The 19909-nt window shown below is 42.1% G+C and overlaps 1 protein-coding gene across 1 annotated transcript in view; it reads right to left on the bottom strand.

Annotated features, from left to right (window-relative positions):
- The window catches only part of LCMT1 (leucine carboxyl methyltransferase 1), a 46928-nt gene that overhangs the window by 8051 nt on the left and 18968 nt on the right, over positions 1-19909 (bottom strand). The window contains exons 3-7 of the mRNA XM_081296985.1: positions 19083-19204; positions 14396-14472; positions 11812-11873; positions 4055-4157; positions 435-555 (exon numbers count right to left, since the gene is read on the bottom strand). Coding sequence (XP_081153111.1) covers positions 435-555; positions 4055-4157; positions 11812-11873; positions 14396-14472; positions 19083-19204 — 485 coding nt within the window. The remainder of the gene's footprint in view (positions 1-434; positions 556-4054; positions 4158-11811; positions 11874-14395; positions 14473-19082; positions 19205-19909) is intronic.

Genomic DNA, 19909 nt, shown 5'->3' with positions numbered 1-19909 from the left:
CAAGAGTGTGAACAGGGCAGGAGCAGGGAAGGAGGTGGAGACAAGTCTAGCCTAGATCCACCCATAAGTACATGATGTGGAGCACATCTCTTTACTGCCCTTATCTGTAATGAAAAAAGATCTTAAAAAATAAAGTCAGTCAAACACTAACAAAAGACCTTTGTAGGGAACGCTCTACGATTCTACAGAAAATACAGTGATAAAGAAAGAAATGGAAAAAAATTTATAAAGACCAAATCAGAAGTTCTAAAACTGGCTCAAAGTTTGCAAGAAGACAAGCAAGAATTGACCAAGATTGCTGGAATCAACTCATAAAGAAGTGATAAATGGCTGAAGGCAAAAGGAAAAGAACAAGGGAAGGATATAGCGAAGGTGTCAAGAGAAAAAGCCGCCTCTGGGGTCTGAGGAGAACCCGATCTCTGGCTTCCTCTTACCTGTTCATAGTTTATGATCATGGCTGTCTCAAAAGTGTTGGATGCCCACTTCAGAAGGTTGGCCGACTGCTCTGGAGTCATGTAAACCAGCACACATTCAGTTATCAGGAGTGTTGGCAATCTGAAGTTAAAAAAAAAAAAAATCAAGGCGTTTTTATCAAGTGAGAACTTGCACATATGTTGCAGTTTTGGCAAGGCAAGTCCCACCCCCAGAAAACCAGAAGTCAGCACACACAGTATCAGTCAGCATGCTACCCATACAGACACCATTAGGACCCAAAGCCTTGCACTGTGAGAAGCTGAGCAGGAGCAGTGATTTGTCTGGCTAATGACACTGAGCTGATGTGTGGGGAGGACTATTAAAAGGGTGTGCACTGTCCCTCCTGTGCATGGCACAGTGGTAACATAACATTACAGATCCTACCCTGGAACCTGGGTTAGTCAGGCACTTGGTGTGTCAAGGAGATAGCAGCAGATAGGATGCAAGTTTGGAGATGACTGGCACTGGCTCTCCTGGCACTTGCTCTTGCTCCACCTGGAACCCTGACACTGAATGAACTCAAGGCAGCCTGCTGTGGGAAGAGAATGAAGCAGCCCAGCTGGCAGCCTCCTGCTGGCCTGCCCCTGTCCACACAGGAATGAAGCCTGGGGCCTCAGCTCTTCCTGGCCAGCTACTTTGCTCATCTGGATTCTATTTTGTTTTTGTTTGTTGTTTTTAATATTTTTTTAGTTGTCAATGGATCTTTATTTAATTAACTTATTTATATGTGGTGCTGAGAATCGAACCCAGTGCCTCACACACGCTAGGCGAGTGCTCTGCCACTGAGCCACCACCCCAGCCCCTCTACTTTGTTTTTTATAATGAAATGTTAGATAACTCAGACAGTTACAAATTTATATCCAAGTGCTCCTTGGAGCACCTGTCCCTCACCTGACATCATAAACTCAACGTGGCCTGGACTGAATCATGATACAAAGAAACACAGAACACTGAATCCAGAAAAAGAACCGTCTATGTTGCACACACTGGAAACATCAAAAAGCAAAACATTTAAAGGAAGAATTTTTTGAAATTAACAATAATGATCTAAACCTAATGCCTGAGATTATGTTGCCTAATGCAGTGGTGCACGCCTGTAATCCCAGCAGCTCAAGAGGCTGAGGCAGGAGGATTGGGAGTTCAAAGCCAGCCTGAGCAACAGTGAGGCGCTAAGCAACTCAGTGAGACCCTGTCTCTAAATAAAATACAAAATAGGGCTGGGGATGGGGCTCAGTGGTCGAGTGCCCCTGAGTGCAATCCCAGTACCAAAAAACAAAAACAAAAACAAAAAAAAAAACTAAGGTTATGTCACTTGAAATGATTACAGTGTGTGAATGAATGAATGAAAAACTAATATTCCAAAACCTCATCGAATAAGTTGACAACTAGAGAAAGTTTCAAGAAGTTATTTAATATAAAAGGCAACCATTACTGCATAAGATACTAACGTGAGGAAAACTGGTAAAGACCACTTTTTTTTTTTTTTTTTTTTTTTAGAGAGAGTGAGAGAGGAGAGAGAGAGAGAGAGAGAGAGAGAGAGAGAGAGAGAGAGAGAGAATTTTTAATATTTATTTTTTTTTAGTTCTCGGTGGACACAACATCTTTGTTGGTATGTGGTGCTGAGGATCGAACCCGGGCCGCACGCATGCCAGGCGAGCGCGCTACCGCTTGAGCCACATCCCCAGCCCGTAAAGACCACTTTTTTAGGAAATCTTAGCATTTAAGTTTTTATAAGTCTGAATTATTTGAAAACTTTAAAAGTATTTTAGAACTATTTTAAAGGTGATCATTAGCATTAAAAGTGAAGATTCATATTTTTTCAAAACATAAATGAAAAAAAACAGAAAAGCCAGCCCATAAAGAAAAAATACAGAACACAATGAAACCACGTGGAAGAACTGGACACAGAATTCTAAAACTTATCATTTCAACTGTTTTCATCCATTTTGTCAGTTTCTAAAAGGGAGGCAAAGTTCCCATCAAGAGCTAGCCCACTTTATAAGTGATTATTTCCCTGATCTTTCATATCATTTTCAGAATCTACCGGTCACTACAAGCAAAGCTGGATTCACATGTCATTTACTGAGGGCCTACTATGTCTGTTCAGCTACACTCACATGAATTACTTCAGTTCATCTATATGGTGATGTAGTTTTTATCCCAGTTCATGATGAGAGAAAACAAGGCTCAAAGAAGTTAAAAAAAAAAAAAATACAAAACATTTCCTGTTAGTTAACTAGTAAGGAGGAAGCTTAGAGTTGAACTCAGGACAAGAAGCTAAGACTCACACTCTCCTGGACACGGTACCATGGTTACCAGTGGGTCCAGCTTTAGCCAGTCTACTACGGATTCACTCACTCACGTCCACTGAAAAAAACATGTGCCTGAGGAAACCGTGGAGTTCACATGTCCCTTTGCCAAGGTGTGGTGTGTCCCCTCAAACGTCCACCTTGTGCTGTGAATCACAAATGTCCATGACAATGTCATCTTCCCTCTCACTACCTCTGTGACTCCAATCCGATTGTGACCAGTGGCATCATGCTAAAACCATGCGTCTCACTCCTCCTCACCTTCCCAGAAGTGCCCACTCTCAAGAATTTGGTGTGAATCCTTCTGGACCATTTATAAAATACATGAAAGCATGTAACCATAAAAATTTAATATGGTGGGGGTTTGGTTTTATGTATTTAGGATCACACCGTGCCTGTTGTTATGCAACTTGATTTTGTGTAATTTTTTAATTCAACGTTAGGTTTGAGCTCTCCCCACATAAATCTAGGCCATTCATTTTTCATTTGATTTATCCAGTCTCCCATTGACAAACATTCCCAATTTTCTGCACTGTAACGACTATGACGTACAATCTTCTTATGCAAGACCTTCTCCAGGGAATATACCCCAAAGTAGATCTGTGGTAGGTATGACAACACATTTACAACTTTAGTAGACACTTTCAGATTGTTCCTCATAATGGTTGTACCAAGTTTGCTTCCACCAATGGTTATACCATGTCCATTTTTGCTAACTTGGTGGGAGGAAAACAGAATTCCATCTAACTACTCCTGAGGCTTGATAGTCATATGTCATATATTCTGCATTACATGATATTCAGTTTCTTCTTGGAGCTGCCTGGTTATCCTTTGCCCATTTCTTCTATGAAGCACTTCTATTTAATGGCAGTTGTACATTATATATTCTAGATTTGTTTCTGTCCATACAATTCTCTTCTCTCAATCTTTAATATTAGGCATCAGTATTTTTAAAAGTAATACATGATGTGCAAACAGAGTTGAGAAACAACACTGTTTAAGAACTTCAGCATCAAAATTAGAATGGGTTGCACTCCATGTATGTATAATATGTCAAAACACACCCTACTGTCATGCAGATCTAAAAACAGCGGATTTTTAAAAAAGCAAACAAATCAAAAAAACTTCAGCAAGCAACTAAGTAGCAAGGAAATGACAAAACTTATAAAAATCAAAATGAAAGATTGGGTCTCAAGCTGCACTTCCAACAGGCCATATCTCATAATTAGCATGAAATCACAAATGCAGAAGAGGTTAAAAAGAAATCTCACTGTGTATTCATGTTACATTTCTTTAGTTTCTCTTCCAGTTCAGATAGGTCTCGGAGGTCTGCTCCAATAATGGCATATCTCTTTGAATCCAGTGTGTACCCATCTGCAAATGCAAGGAGATTGTTTCAACTGAAATTAATCAAGAGGAGATTAAATTATGACTTTTCCAAAATTAAAGTAACTTCACTGATTGGGCCCATTAAAAAAAAAAATACATGTTCATTGTTAAAAAAAAAAAACCAAAACAAACAAAACAAGCAAGAAGAGTGTGAACATAACCAAAATTACATCTTCCAAAGGTAAGTATGAGTGTTTTGGTAACTAACATTCCAGCCTTTTTACTCTGTGTTTAAGTCATACCACAACAAAAACTTTTTTTTTTTTTGGGGGGGGGTAGAAAGAGAGAGACTCTCTCTCTCTTTCTCTCTCTCATACACATACACCCTGAACAGAAAAAAAGAAAATGAGATCACACAAAACCCATTCTGAAAACTGCTTTTCCTACTTAATAACCGCATCTGGAACATAAGTCTCTAATGGCTTCCTAACATCCCACTGTGTGGAAAAGAACATAACTTACTAGCCAGCCCCTCATACTGGACATGTGGTGTTTCCACGTTCCCTTCAGCTTGGACACTGCAGCTAGCGCCCTTGTGTATACATACCAATGGAGAACCCGTCCTGTCATTCTCTTTAAAGTACATTACTGAGCTGAATTAAGAGATAAAGGTTAAGCCTGTTTCAATATTGATACCCACTGAGAGGCAGTTCTCGAAATGTTGCAACCATTTGTGACATGTTTAAAAGAAAATAGTTTATGTACTAAGGTATTTGCAAATACACAATGATATTTGCTTAAAGCACCCCAGCAGGGGGCCTGCACTGGTGGACGTGGTGTTCTCCAGCCACGGGTCACCTCGCCCCTGGGGCCTACCGCAGCACAGATCAACAGGCTGTGCATTTCTAATAAATTTTCAGATGGTCTTGATGCTCGGTCTGGGGAACTACTGGTACAAATAAAGTGACATTGGCAATAAACATGGGTGAAGGGTCCATAGAGGTTCATCCGTCTAGTTACAATGTATGTGTTTGCTTAAATTTTTTAATTCAAAGTTCAATAAAGTTCTCAATAGAAAAGAAGAGTTTGTTTACCACAGGCATCATGTGCTCAATTTCCTCAATGGAACAAACCAGCCAAGGAGCTGAAACGCCCAATGGCCGTCCTGTAGCACTGCTGATAGCAGGTCTTCTTGGCTCTGAGAACCCTCAGCTAAAGATGCTGGAAGGTTCTCCCTCTCTGTCTTTAAAAACCCATCCAGCTGATTCAAATACATCTGACCACACTCGAGAAGCTACAGGAAGTACTTCCTAGGAGCCCAACAGATATCAGGAAAGCAATGAAAGGCAAGCAGGGAACCCAAAGTCTGCCCCAGGCTGCCACCATGCCCAGACCACAGAAATAACGTCAAGAATATGAAGGCACTTGTCTGCCCATTATGAAAAGAAGCAATTCTCACGTGTCTATGTGCCTTCTTGTAAATAACACATGTGTCAATGATAAGCTTCCTTGAAATGGGTTTTTCCATGCCTAGCCAAAACACCAACAAAAACCAAGAACAAAAACACACCAGAATTTAAAAGCATGCAATTCTTGAGCACCCTGTGGTTCAGGGGGTATATAGCTTGCACAGATTAGGATCTAAAGTGAGAATGTGAAGCAAAAATCACACATCACCATGATCATTCCTATAATTAAGTGCAAAGTACAGCAGTCTTGAATGGGGACAGTGACTGGAGGCTCAACCATCACCTAGCAATGGCCCAGCCCTGGCCTTGGCATGTGGGCATATCACCCAGGAAGCACTGCACCCGCTGACCTTGATGTCCATTTAAATCACAGAATTTGAGGCTGACACACACCACCATCACGACTGAGTCACTCCTCTTAGGTCAGGGGCTCCTTGAGCTGTGCGGAAACAGCAGGTCCTTATCTGCCCTCAAAGGATGCCTTCCCATTTTACAGGGAACAAAATGTGTTTGTGGAGGACACAGGCTAAGAGCAAGTTCCAAAGGAACCTCATTATTCTGGGGGGTGGGGTGGTGCAATTTTTATAAATTTATGAATTAAATTATTAAAAATTCTTTTAAGGGCTGGGGATGTGGCTCAAGCGGTAGCCCGCTGGCCTGGCATGCGTGCGGCCCGGGTTTGATCCTCAGCACCACATACCAACAAAGATGTTGTGTCCGCCGAGAACTAAAAAATAAATATTAAAATTAAAAAAAAATAAAATAAAAATCCTTTTAGTCCCAGACACTCAAGAAGCTGAGGCAGGAGGACTGATGGAGCACAGGAGTCTGTGAGTGCCCTGCGCAACAGGGCAGGACGCCTCACACACATACAAATCCTTACATAGTCCTTATTACTCTGAGAGAAAATGTGACACACTGTGGTTTTGACCCAGCTCGGGACTCCTCTCCAGAGTGAGCGTGCGAGCACGGCCCGGAGGGCCAAGAGCCCTGAGAGCACATTCCCACTCTACCTGCTCCCAGCCACTCGGCTCTGGCAAGGCAGGACACCACCCGAGACTACCTTTCTCTTAACCTATTTTGTGCCACTGTCCCAGATGTGGAACACCTATGAAAACTGATATTAAACAATATCACTATGGTAACTCTGAAATAATATTTGAATATTTATTACATTCACCGAATTGAGAGCTTGGGATCTGGTGGGTTCATCATGAAATACGAACAATGCCATGTGAGGCGATGTTCAAGTGACTCGAGCAGTATTAAGGTGACGAGCTCTGTGGTTCCCAAACCGTGTACTAAGGTGGCTTCGGGATGGTGTGGCGAATATATAGGGATGGAGCGAGGTATTTTCAGTTCCTGGGGGAAATGCTGAGATACTCATCATTGGTCAAACTTAAGCAAACTACCTGCTCAAAGCAGAGTGTCAACATGATATCATCGTGGATTCCTCCCAAACACCATCTCTTTGGGAAGCTAAGTTTTCAGATGCTGCTGTGAATGAAAATCAAGTCCCAGGTGAACATGGAACATGGGGTAGCATCCAATCTGATCCAGGAAGTCGTGAAGTGCCCAGCAGGAACACACATCTCAATAGTAACTGTGGTTACTTAAGAAGGAGATAAAAATAGTATTTGCTTTTCCGATTCATATCTATTACCTTTTTCAAATGAATAGTAAGTTGTTAAGACATAAGTACTTAAGATATTTGAACCTGACTAATTAATAAACAGAAGTGTGCAGGATGTTATTTGGCCTAGAGTACTTCGAAGAAATTATTGAGACATTCAGGGCACTGTGAGCCCAGAGAGATGGGGACACTTTCCCCTAACTTGACACCTGGTATGCAATGGAGGAAAAAACAAGACTTGGATAATTCAATCCAGGCAAGTGCTTGAATGAGCCAAGCAGAGATTTCACCCAAAGGAACTCAACTGAACTTGCCAAGACACAGACTTAGGAGCAAAATAAATACCTACTGTTTCAGAACACGTTTAGCAGTAGTTTGTTACAGAGCAAAAGCTACCTGATACATACTTCACTTATCTGCCTCATTAACCTCACATGCTCTGCAAAAGGCTTAAGAAAATTGGAAATTTACACAATGTAACACACTCATTAAACATACACATGCACACACCAACAGTGACTCCACGGTGCTGATTTTATCACACATTTAATGATCTCTTCTATCACCACCAAGTATTTCAAGAGGGATGTGGACTGAATCCCAGCAATCCCATTCATATATCTTCAATGACAGATTAGAAACTATTTTTAAATATTGCAAAGCATTCTTTTCTGCTCATAGGATTTTCTCCTTAACTCAAGGAGGAAAAGAAAGCCAGGTGCTGTGTTATACATCAGTCATTGCAGCTACTCAGGAGGCCGAGGCAGGAGGATTTCAAGTTTAAGGCAAGCCTGGGAAACTTAGCCAAGAACCCATCTCAAAAAAAAAAAATAAATATGCTCGGGGTGCAGGTCAGTAGCAGAGCACTTGCCTAGCATGTGCAAGACCTTGGGTTCAAATCCCAGTACTGGGGGAAATCTTTTTAAAAATTTAAAAACTATAGTAAAATGGAGACAGCCCCAGGTAGGTTCCTGGTCCATAGAGAAGACTCATTTGTCCCTCTGTCTACCCATCTGACTCTTACTGAGCTCTCACTATGAGTGGGGCACTGAGCCATTTCTGGGAATGTACTAATGAACAGAAAGGTAGAGGCCCTGTACCCGGGGACCATAATAATCCAATAGAGAAAACTAAGAACACACAAACACAAGTGGCTGGTGCCACAGAGAGTGGGGAGAGGAGGTCACTGGGGTCAGAAGGGACCTCTCTGAGAAGGTGGCAGCTAGGCTGAGAACCCGGTGATGAGAAGAAGCCCCTTTAGCAAAGACAGGAAAAGAGAGCCAGGAGGAGGGAAGAGCACACGTGGCACGTGCAGAGGCCAGCAGGAGTCCCTGTGCTGGATCCCTGAATTATATATACCACTGAACTATATATACTCCCAGGCCCAAAATAACAATAATTTTTACTTTTAAACAAAATTTCTGGGGCTGGGGATGTGGCTCAAGCGGTAGCACGCTCGCCTGGCATGCGTGAGGCCCGGGTTCGATTCTCAGCACCACATACAAAGATGTTGTGTCCGCCAATAACTAAAAAATAAATATTAAAATTCTCTCTCTTTCTCTCTCTCCCTCTCTCACTCTCTCTTTAAAAAAAAAAAAAATCTGCAACTTTTTTTAGCACCTGCCACTTTCCTCAAATTTCCACTCACATTCTTTCTTTTTTTAATATTTATTTTTTAGTTTTCGGCAGACACAACATCTTTGTTTGTATGTGGTGCTGAGGATCAAACCCGGGCCACACGCATACCAGGCGAGCGTGCTACTGCTTGAGCCACATCCCCAGCCCTCCACTCACATTCTTATTTCATTTTTATTCAAATTCTCTTAGAAGAATGGTGGTAAGATCAAAAAGTATGAACAGCTGAACTAAAATCTTCATCTACATCAGACCCAAACACAAAGTTAAAAGACAAGTAAAACAGAAAACAAAAATTCACACACACACACACATACAAAGCTTACAGGGCACGCAGTGGCACATGACTGTAATCCCAGCAACTTGGTAGGCTGAGGAAGGAGGACAGCGAGTTCAAAGCCAGCCTCAGCAACTTAGCAAGGTCCTAGGTATTTTAGCAAGATCTTATCTCAAAAATAAAAATGGCTGGAGATGTGATGCAATGGTTGAGCGACCTTGGGTTCAATCCCTAGTACCAAACAAAACCACAAAGGCTTATAAGGGACCTTTCTCAAAGAACATCCATTTATTATAAATGGTTTACACAAATTAAAAAGAAACAGAAGCGATGCAACTAAAAAAAAAAAAAACCATCAAAGCAAATGAAACCAAAAAAATTTCAAAGAGCAACAAAACTTGGAAAGCCCCTGGGGACTGAATGGGGACTGAAATGGAAAAAACTATATTATATGCATTTATGGAAATGTGAAAATAAACCCCTCTATTATGTATAACTGTAATGCACTAATAAAAATATTTTTAAATAACCAGCGAAAGATATTCCAATTCACTAGCATTCAAAGTTACATATGTTTTTAAAATAACAGGGCAACATTCCAGTCTATCAGACTGGTAAAACTTTTAAAATGATCAAACCCAGTATGGGTAATAGGGAAACAGAATCCTCACCAATTCTACTAAAATATAAATTCATAAAAAGAGACTTGAAAAGCAGGGCAGCCATAGCTATCAGAACTCATAATGTGCAATACTTTGAATTAGCAATTCCTGAAAATATGCACATATCCATACATTTACTACAATACAGTTTAATGTAAAAACATAAAAAAGGCAGCAACCTAAATGACCATCAGTAGAAAACAGACCAAACATAATGAAATTTCCATGCAAACAAGTACTATAAAGCCATAAAAATAATGATGCAAATCTATAAAGTCTGACACAAAAAGAATAATTATGATTTACAAGGACACAAAAAGAGCAAGTTACAGAACAGTGTGTATAATTTATTCACTGTTTATTAAAATTACAAAACATCGACATTTACATATAGAAGCAGAGACTCATTCAGCAAGTACATGTTGAGCTACAATACACATTCATTCAGTGTGTCTATACATTGATTCAACAAAAATGTACTGAACCTTTTATGCACTAGGCACAGGGGTGTACTTATCCATGCATCTGTCTGTCTTCCTCTAGAAAAAGATAACTACTGCACATCTGTGGAAAGAAAACACTCCAGCACTGGCTCTCTTGGGGTCTTTACTTTCTTTTTTTTTTTTTTTTAATATTTTTTTTAAGTTGTAGTTGGGCACAATACCTTTATTTTGTTTATTTATTTTTTTAATGTGGTGCTGAGGATCGAACCCAGGGCTTCACATGTGCTAGGCCAGCGCTCTACCGCTGAGCCACAACCTCAACCCTTGGGGTCTTTACTTTCTACTTCAAGTATGTCCACATTGTTTGACCAAAGGTAATGTTAAGTAGTAGATCCTTCAATACAGACCATAAAGCTGACAGAAATGTTAACCCAATATAGAAAACTGTAACAGCCAAAGCAGGAGAGAGCAAATAGTCAAGTACCTTGAATAGGTACTACTGATAATTTGTGTATGAAGCAAAGGCTGGGAAGATATTTTCTGGACAAACTTTATTGGGACTCCAGTCACAAGGATGACTAAAGCTATACGTAAATGGAGGCTTATCCAGCTTCCCGATGTTTACTGTGTTATCTGTGCTGACCATCCAAGAAGGCCATCCTCTCTGAGCAAGTTTTCTGACCTAAATGACTATAAACCCCTTCAACGTCTCTGTCAGGCACAAACTAAACACAAATATTCTAGTAAGAGAGATTTTTTTTAATTCACTTTTTTAACCTTTATTTTATTTATTTGTTTTTATGTGGTGCTGAGGATCAAACCCAGTGCCTCCACCCGTGCAAGGCAAACCCTCTACCAACTGAGCTACAATCCCAGCCCCGTAAGGGAGATTTTTTTAAAACACAAATTGGAAAGTTCAGAAATGAGAAAAGTTTTGTTAGAAACATGCATAATTAAATGCCAGGTGGAAATACAGACTGCAGGAGCCAAGCAAATGATATAAATGAGTGGCGCAGGTCAAGACAACAGACAGGTGGGAACAGAGGGCAGCAGGCAGGTCACCTCTAAATGGGGCAGGCACGACTAATTATCACCACCTAGGGATTGGGGTCTAATGTTGCTACATCTTGATTTTTCCAAAGAAAGCTGAAAAACCACTATTTTCATCAGAAGGCTGAGGCAGGAAGATCACGAGGTCAAAGCCAGCCTCAGCAACTTAGCAAGATCCTGTCCCTAAATGTAAAATATTAAAATATGGCTAGGAATGTGGCTCAGTGTTTAAGCACCCCTGGGTTCAATCCCTGATACCTACCCCCCAAATATTTTATGAGAAATCTATTTTTGAAATGTTGACAACTAATTAAAATTAATAAAAGATTTTGGATTGGAGACCCAAGGACATCTAAAAAGAGTCATACAGAAGCTTGTTTTAAATTTCTTCATGGCAACCATGATATAAATGTAAATGTATCAGCATTATATGACAGAACTCACACCATCTATTAAAAGAAAAAGGGAGGGCGGATTTGAAGCAAAAATACTTAGATGATCCAGACTGTGCTACCATTAAGGATACTTGCCCATATGAAGCATGTCCTCCGAATGTAATTCTACGATGGGCTTGGACAGGAGAGGCTTGTTTCTATGCGTAAATGGGAAAGAGAAAAAAATAATGAGTCCAGTTATACACCAATTTATTCATGAGCTCATTTACTGCCAAAATGCAGATACCCACTATGGGAATGGAAATTCAGGCTGAGTATCCCTTATCTGAAGTGGTTGGAACCAGAAGTTTTAGAGAGTTCAGACTTCTTTCAGATTTGGGAATATTTGCCTAGACTTTATTGGCACATTACTTTATTAATCTGATGTGATGCTTAAAAAGTTTCAGATTTTGGAACATTTAGGATTTCAGATTTTTTGATTAGATAGATTCAACCTGAATACATTGCTTCTGTTCAAAGCCAGAGCCACTCCCAAAAGCTTTCAATTAATTACATTTGACCTTGTGCACATACAATAAAAAACTCAGCAGACACAGGTTTCAAGATAGGACAGCCAAGCACTATGCTCTGTATCTGATGTCCAAATCACACAGTGATCATGAAGTAATTCAACTCAGAAATAGCTAATGGTTGGCTAACAATAATATTCTAAATGTTCCAGTATTCAGAACATCTCTCGTTTCTTGTTTATTCCGCCCCCCAAATCTGCAATAGCTGTTCTCTGTCACAGGTAGTTGTAAGAATTGACTCTTCCCAGCTATCCTCCTTGATCTATACCCAAAGTACTTAAATCAGCATACTTTAGTAACACAGTCACATCAATGTTTACAGTAGCTCAATTCACAATAGCTAAACAGTGAAAGCAACCTAGATGCCCTTTGATAGAGAATAGATAAAGAAAATGTAGTATATTCACACAGTGGAATATTACTCGGCATTAAAAGAGAATAAAATTATGGCATTTGCAGGTAAATGGATGGAGTTGGGGAATATCATGTTAAGCAAAGTAAGCTAATCCCAAAAAACCGAAGGCCAAATATTCTCTCTGATAAGTGAATGCTGATCCATAATGGGCAGGGGAATGGGGGAGCATATGGGAAAAATGGAGGAACTTTGAAACTGGGCAAAGGGGAGGGCGCATGGGGGCAGGAAAGATGGTGGAATGAGATGGACATCATCACCCTAGGTACATGTATGTCTGCAAATATGGAGCGATGCTACGTCATGTACAACCAAAGAAATGAAAAGTTGTGCTACAATTGTGTACAATGAATCAAAATGCATTCTGCTGTCATATATACCTAATTAAAATAAATTAATTTAAAAAATTGACTTTGGTACTAGAGATTAAATCCAGGGGCACTTAACCACTGAACCACATCCCCAGCCATTTTTTGTATTTTATTTAGAGACGGGGTTACACTGAGTTGCATAAGGCCTTGCTAACTCGCCAAAGCCTGACTTTGAACCTTCAATCCTCTTGCCTCAGCCTCCTGCGCTGCTGGGATTACAAGTGTGCATCACCGTGCCTGCCAAGAATTGACTCTTAAATCCAAAGTCTAGGAACATTTATGTGATTAACTCCCTTAACCCAGAAAATACAAAAAATGAGATATCAGCCAAATTTACTATCACAACAACCAAATCCTAATCCATTTTTCTTCCCAGGAAGCCATCTCTAAGCTTAACATCACAGGCCAATGTACTCCTGTTTCACTGAAGAGTTCTAACTAGCTTAGTAGTACTATGCAGTTCCAAAAGCATTAGATCTGCCATCATTTTTAAAGCATTTTTAATATAAAATGTAATTTTATATTAGAAAAAATTAAAAACTTATTTTCATAATACAGACTAGGAAAAAAATAAAGCTTGAAACATATTTCCCAATTGGCAGAGATTAGACATGTCTGAAGAACAAGCTGAAACTTATGTCTATTAAACTTTTAATGCAAAGATTAGAATTTTATTTGTTACTAATTTAAAGAGGGGTGGGTGGAGAGGGTAGTAAAAACTATAAGCCCTGACAGTGGTCTTCAGATAAGGGTTTAAACCCCAGCTCCATCCTTTCCTAGTCAGGGACCTGGGGCGGATGAACTTCTCTGAGCTCATGATTATTCACTGCCAAAAGGTGACTGGAACAGAGCTTCACTCACTGAGTCTGCTGTGCAGGCTGAATGAGACGACCCAAGCAAAGCACTGAATGTGGTACCAGGCAAAGAAAAGCTCCCAAAAAAGATCAGCAAACTTGTCGTCTACAACACTGCAAACCCCTTGAGTATTGAACTCAGACCACCATAGGTCTCACGAATACTCATTCATGCAAGAAACAACAGAACATTTACTGTACAGCTATTCTGGTCGGGTACCTTTCTGTGCCCAAGAGAGAAAGTAAACAAGAGACAAAATTTCAGGTCATTCAACTATGATGGGCCATTTTCACAGAAATCACATCAACGGACAGAAGAGTCCTAGGGGAAGGTGCAATCCTTGCTTAAGTCTACATGACATGTAGGGACGAGGGTCCCAGGGCAGGAAAGTAAGTGGGAAGGAGGTCCAAGGAAAGCAGTGACCTGGAATGAAGTCTCCAGCATGCAAACTTCCTATCCACCACGAGGGGGGCTCACCTCCACTGGCTTCCCCTCCAAGAAACCACACTTACTTGATGTTGTGCAGCTTTCTCGTGACTATCATTGGAAAGTCAACCTCAAAATATTTACTTGGGAGAAGATCTTCATCCTGGGGAAAAGCACACAAAATCATTTCTTTACTTGCCACTCGCTGATCATTTTCCATTTGCCAAGCACTAAGTGCTGAAGAGCTATGCGGCTGAATACAGGTCTCAGGTCAGGGGACTGGTACGGTCAGAAGTATATTTTTCAAATTATTTTGGTTTCAATAAGCAGAACGGATTTGAGGGAAGGAAGACTGGATGCAGGTAACATTAGGAGGCTTCTATAGAGTCCACGTAAGAAAGTCTAGGGAGCCTGACCTAGAGGGGGTGTCTACAATGGAGGCACCTGGGAAGTAGGACAAACATAGTTTTCTTCAAAAGCAGCTTGAGACAACTAGAGAGGGTCAGGAAACCAACATGACCAGCATTTCCTGGATGAAATAGAATAAAATAGCTACTATGACAAATGCAGTGAGGGTTAAGTATTATTTTGGAGCTGAGTTTTGGTTGTTGTGTTCTGTGTTTGTTATGTGTATGTTCTGTGTATGTTACGCTGACGTGGTGGGGAACAGGCACTCCACAGCCAGGGCAGGATGCAAATCCCAGCTCCACGTCTTACTTGTGGTGAGGTCTGGGAAATCGCTGAACTCCCTAAGCCAAGAGGTCCTCCTTTAAAAAGTAAAGAAAGTGACTGCACCTTGGGGCTGCGAGCCTTACGGAGGTAACGGGCCCTCGGAAGGCAGCCTGCCCTGGTCAACCTCCCCTCTGTGCCTTCATTGCTGACAGGCACAGCTGCACAGGCCTGGGTCCTGGCTCGGGATGAGCTTCTCACTGTGGGCCACAGACAGCAAGTGTGAAAGACACACACGCCCGCGACCCTGCTTCCCGTCTGCCTTCCCTACCCTGACTGCTGGCTACACACCCCGTCCAGCGGTGCATGGTCCCTCCAACCGCCTGCCCACCCTCCTCCGGCTCACTCACTCACTCGCCCCATTGAGCTCTCAAACCCAGCCACTCCTGCTCAGCGGTCACCTCCTGCCCACTCCAACAGCACCCCTCCTGGTCTCCTTCAGCTGCACACTACATGTCGCCCCCATCAGTTCTTCACGCCTCTAAGGTTTTGCAAGAAACAAGGGCTAGCCTCTCCCCTTTCGCTCACGTCACATCCCACTTCCCATCTGTATTTAAACTCCAGGAACAAAGAACTCCTTATGGTTTTCAAAAGGATGAAAAAGAAAACCACCGATATTTTGAACCTGGCGATGGCTCCAGTGGTACAAGATGCAATGAAGGAAAGGAGAGTTCTAACCTGAGCAACTGGGCACACAGGGGAACCACCTAGAAGACAGCGACAAGAGAGGGAGACCAGGTACGGAGGAGCAGGCGGACGTTCAGAGGAGCTGACACCGAGGACAGCATGACGGAGCAGAAGTCACAGCACTCATTCCTAGCAGGAGAGCCACCTTTAGAGCAAACATGAGGCTGTGACGTCTAACTGTCCACCTGAGAAGGTCCTCAGGTTGAAATCCCAGGGGATAGAGCCTGGGGCTTAATTTTTTAAGAAAAGACATCCCTGATGCATCCTAGGAGACCTGGGGTCTTGAGCCTCAGCTATCCACACTTCAGAGCCAAGCACACACCTGTGGCCTGAAGAGCTGGGCCTTGAAAATATTGAGAGGACATGTGTAGAGGGGATACAGAAGCCACGTCTGCTAAGACACTCCACAAGACCGCCTAAGGACTTGTGTACTCGGGGCCGGTGGGGCTCAGCAGGAAAGCACACACTTAGCCCTTGTGAGGCCCTGGGTTTCGCCCCCTCAAGAGCAAAACAGAACGCTCCTTGACAGCTGGGGACATAGCTCAGTGGCTGGCATGCAGGAGGCCCTGGGTTCCATTCCCAGCACCACAGAGGAACAAATTTTTACTCGCAGGGGACTAAGAGGTAAGAGTCATCTGAAATTCCACAGACAATGAGAAACACGAACATCCAGTGCTGAGGGGACAGCAGAGCGTCCCCCGACTCTTACAGAAGAGCTTCCTTGTTCAAGAGCTGGCCCTGGCGCCGGCTCACCTGAGACTCTGAACAAGAGGCCACTGCAGAGGAGCACTTCCAAACAACACGCTGGCACTTTTAGGAGACCCTTTCTTTCTCGATTTTGACAGGAGAAAAATGGCTTCACCAAGTGATGTCCCGACTTTTGCTTCTGATTCTCTACGCCTCTGACATTCCACACCCAAAGAGCCTGCGAGTCGTGAGTTGATGTGGAAGACAGCTAAGACCCAGTACCACTGCCCGAGGACAGCTGGCAACAGAGCGTCACTCAGACACAAAGGGGATCCAACATGCCAGCCGCCTCCCCTACACAGCTGGGCCTTTGTACGGAAACAGTATTCAAGAGACATCAAGAAGCAGAGGCACCTTAAAGGACTTCGCTCTCCTCTTATTCTTTTTGTGAATTACTGGCATTCCTGCAGACAAGAATCTCCCCTGAGATGACACAGAAGGAGCTCAGGCAGTAGTGGCCACAGAGAGCCCATGACTCCCTGCTAAACTCTGCAGGTACAAAGGAACCATCCCAGATGGAGGGTGTGAGGATGCATGAGACAAAAGGATCATGGATAAGAGTTTTCCTAGACTTTCACCGAAACATATAACTCTAAAACAGAGACTGGTAAACTTTGTCTGCAAAGGGCCAGAAAATAAATATTTTAGCCTTTGCAAGCCAGATGGTTTGTGTTATAACTAATCAACTCTGCTGTCATCGTTTCATATGCTGCCAGAGCACAATATGAAAAACAAATGGAAGTAATTGTGTTCCAATAAAACTTTACTCACAAAAACAGGTGGTAAAGCAGATTGGTCCATGGCCTAGAGTTTGCAACTCCTACTCTAAAAGAGCAAACAAGGGAACTACCTACACGTATTAAAAAAGAACCCGGGCTGGAGTTGTGGCTCAGTGGTAGGGTGCTCGCTTCTCATGTGCAAGACCCTGGGTTTGATCCTCAGCACCACATAAAGATAAATGAATAAAATAAAAAGGTATTGGGTCCAACTACAACTGAAAAATAAATATTTAAAAATAAGAACCCCCCCACAAAAAAATTATATCAGATCAATGTAATTATCAACAAAAGTGTTAAGTTTCCACAAAGGACTTTTAGATATTCTGCAATTCTCCTTCCTCACTACTGAGAGACAACATTTTTTCTTGGAAGGGGTACATTAACCTCAGTGTACTTTGCTCAGAAATAAAAATCTCAGATTAATTATTAACCCACCTACAAGATGGGGTAAAAAGTCAATCATGAGATGAGGGGGTCTTGGGCCCAATGGAGAGATTTCTGCAGTGACTTATAACAACATGTCCTCTTCCGTGGTATCTGCTCCAGGCCCTTACACCACACTACAAAGACACAACAGACCTACAGAAGAGGGGATGTCACCAGAGAGAACCCCCTGAGCAACCACAGGGGCCATATGTGAAGAAGAGGGGATTTGGGATTTGATGAGCTGATTCCAATGTGTTCCCTAATCCAAAGGCCTGACTGTAGGATCCTAGATGAAAAAACCTCTCACAGCCCAATTTCTGCCATCTTTCTAAGACCCCATTCCCAAAGCTCTCATGTTAACTCCTGAGGTCATGTGTGTTGAAGCATTTCACGAGTGTTAGTTATCTTATCTCAAAGAACACAGAGGCAAACGATGTACCTCAAGACTATGCTGAGGCCACTGGTTTCTCATGTAAGAGAAAGGCTGGAACCTCGAGGACCAAAACCTTATCAGGTGAGCTGATTAGGGACGAGCTTTGCAGATCGGGTGATGTCCACGCACTCTAATTCACCTAAGTCTGACCTGCCAGAAAACTGGGGAAATGCACGTACCCATTATTGCTTCATGATTGACCTCACAGAAGAACCAAGAAAAATCTGAAAAAAACCTACAAAAAAGAATATGGAACCAGGAAAGATATTATAGGGAAAAGACTTAGCAATAAAAATCAAGTCTTGGAGTCAAAAGAGCAGCACTTTAGTCCTGATCTTGCCGCTACCTAGAACCAGGTTTCCTTCCACGTGAGTGTGTGCAATCAGACTGGCCCCCAAGCCCTAGCAAAGATCCCAGCAGAGAGCCACCACAGCAGGCCTGTGCACCTGACTGTCAAACCCCAGCCCTGCAAACCTCCCAATTTTACAAGATGTCATGATGTAGAGAACAGATCCTGGTTATTATAAAAATTACAAATGCTCTTTGCCCAGGAATTCTGATAGAATTTTCTTCCTGATATATATCCACACACATAGAGGAAATACATGGGTTTTTATTCTAATCCCACTTGAAACAACAGCAATGAGGAACAACCTGATTTCATTAGGACCCTGCTGAGAGAAAACCTGAGACAGACAGTGGCTGTGGGGAGCCTGCAGGCAGAGACAGGCTTCACTGTGTACCTTTTAAAATACTTTTAAAAATTCTGACCGAGGTAAATGTCTTCAAAAAATTAAACTGAGGGACTGGGGCTGTGGCTCAGCAGTAGAGCACTTGCCTAGCACGTGCAAGGCGCTGGGTTCGACCCTCAGCACCACATAAAAATAAATAAATAAAAATACAGGTATTGTCATTAAAAAAAAAATTAAACTGAAACAACTGGACAGGTTGCGGGAGGGGGGTTTCACTTACCTTTAGTTTCCAGAAGGTGGTATCCATCCCAGCCCCAAGGTTAAGAACCTGACAATGACATTCTGTCTTCCGGAGAAAAGCCTTTAGAAGCTGATTGACACCATGGACTCGAGCAAAATATCCTTTGAGAGGACAGAGAAAAAGCCATCACCCAGAGTTTTCCTTACAAACCCACCTCACCAGAACCAAGCACCACGAGGGGTCCCCATCTCTATAACATTTGTTAGGAAATCTGCCTTACGACCATGGGAGAGATGCAAAGGAAAACAGCTCACCCATGTGCTCAGGAACCACTGCTTTTTAAAATCTCTTTGCCTTTCTTTTTTTTTTTTCTTTTTTTTTTTTTTCACTTTTTATGCAATATGGAGATTGAACCTAGGGGCACTCCACCAAAGAACTATACCCCCAACCCTCATTTAAATTAAAATATTTTTTTTTTTTTACTTTTATTTTGAGACAGGGTCTTGCTGAATCACCCAGGCTGGCCTTCAGCTTGTAATTCTCCTGCCTCAGTCTCCTAGGTAGCTGGGATAATAGGCAGGTGCCACATGCCCTGCTTCTTGGCATTTCTTATAGACCCTACCCAAAGGATTCCTCTTTGGGGGCCAAGATTCCCTGCACACAGGGGAATTATGGTCATTCAGCCAATTTCTTAGTGGGGTTGAGGATAAATCATGCACCTGCCTCGAGTCCTTGGTTTTTCTTAATGAAAATTTCTTACAAAGCCTGATAGTGTCACTAACCAACACCATAACAAAGAAGTAGAAAGCAATCCCATACATGAACAAACAGCTCATGGTAAAAGATATATAAATGGGTTTTCATAA

The sequence above is a fragment of the Spermophilus citellus genome (genome assembly GCF_964194105.1).
Source record: "Spermophilus citellus genome assembly, chromosome: 6".
NCBI lineage: Eukaryota > Metazoa > Chordata > Mammalia > Rodentia > Sciuridae > Spermophilus > Spermophilus citellus.
The sequence above is the reverse complement of the archived record's forward strand: the minus strand, read 5'-3'. Positions and strand labels throughout refer to the sequence as shown.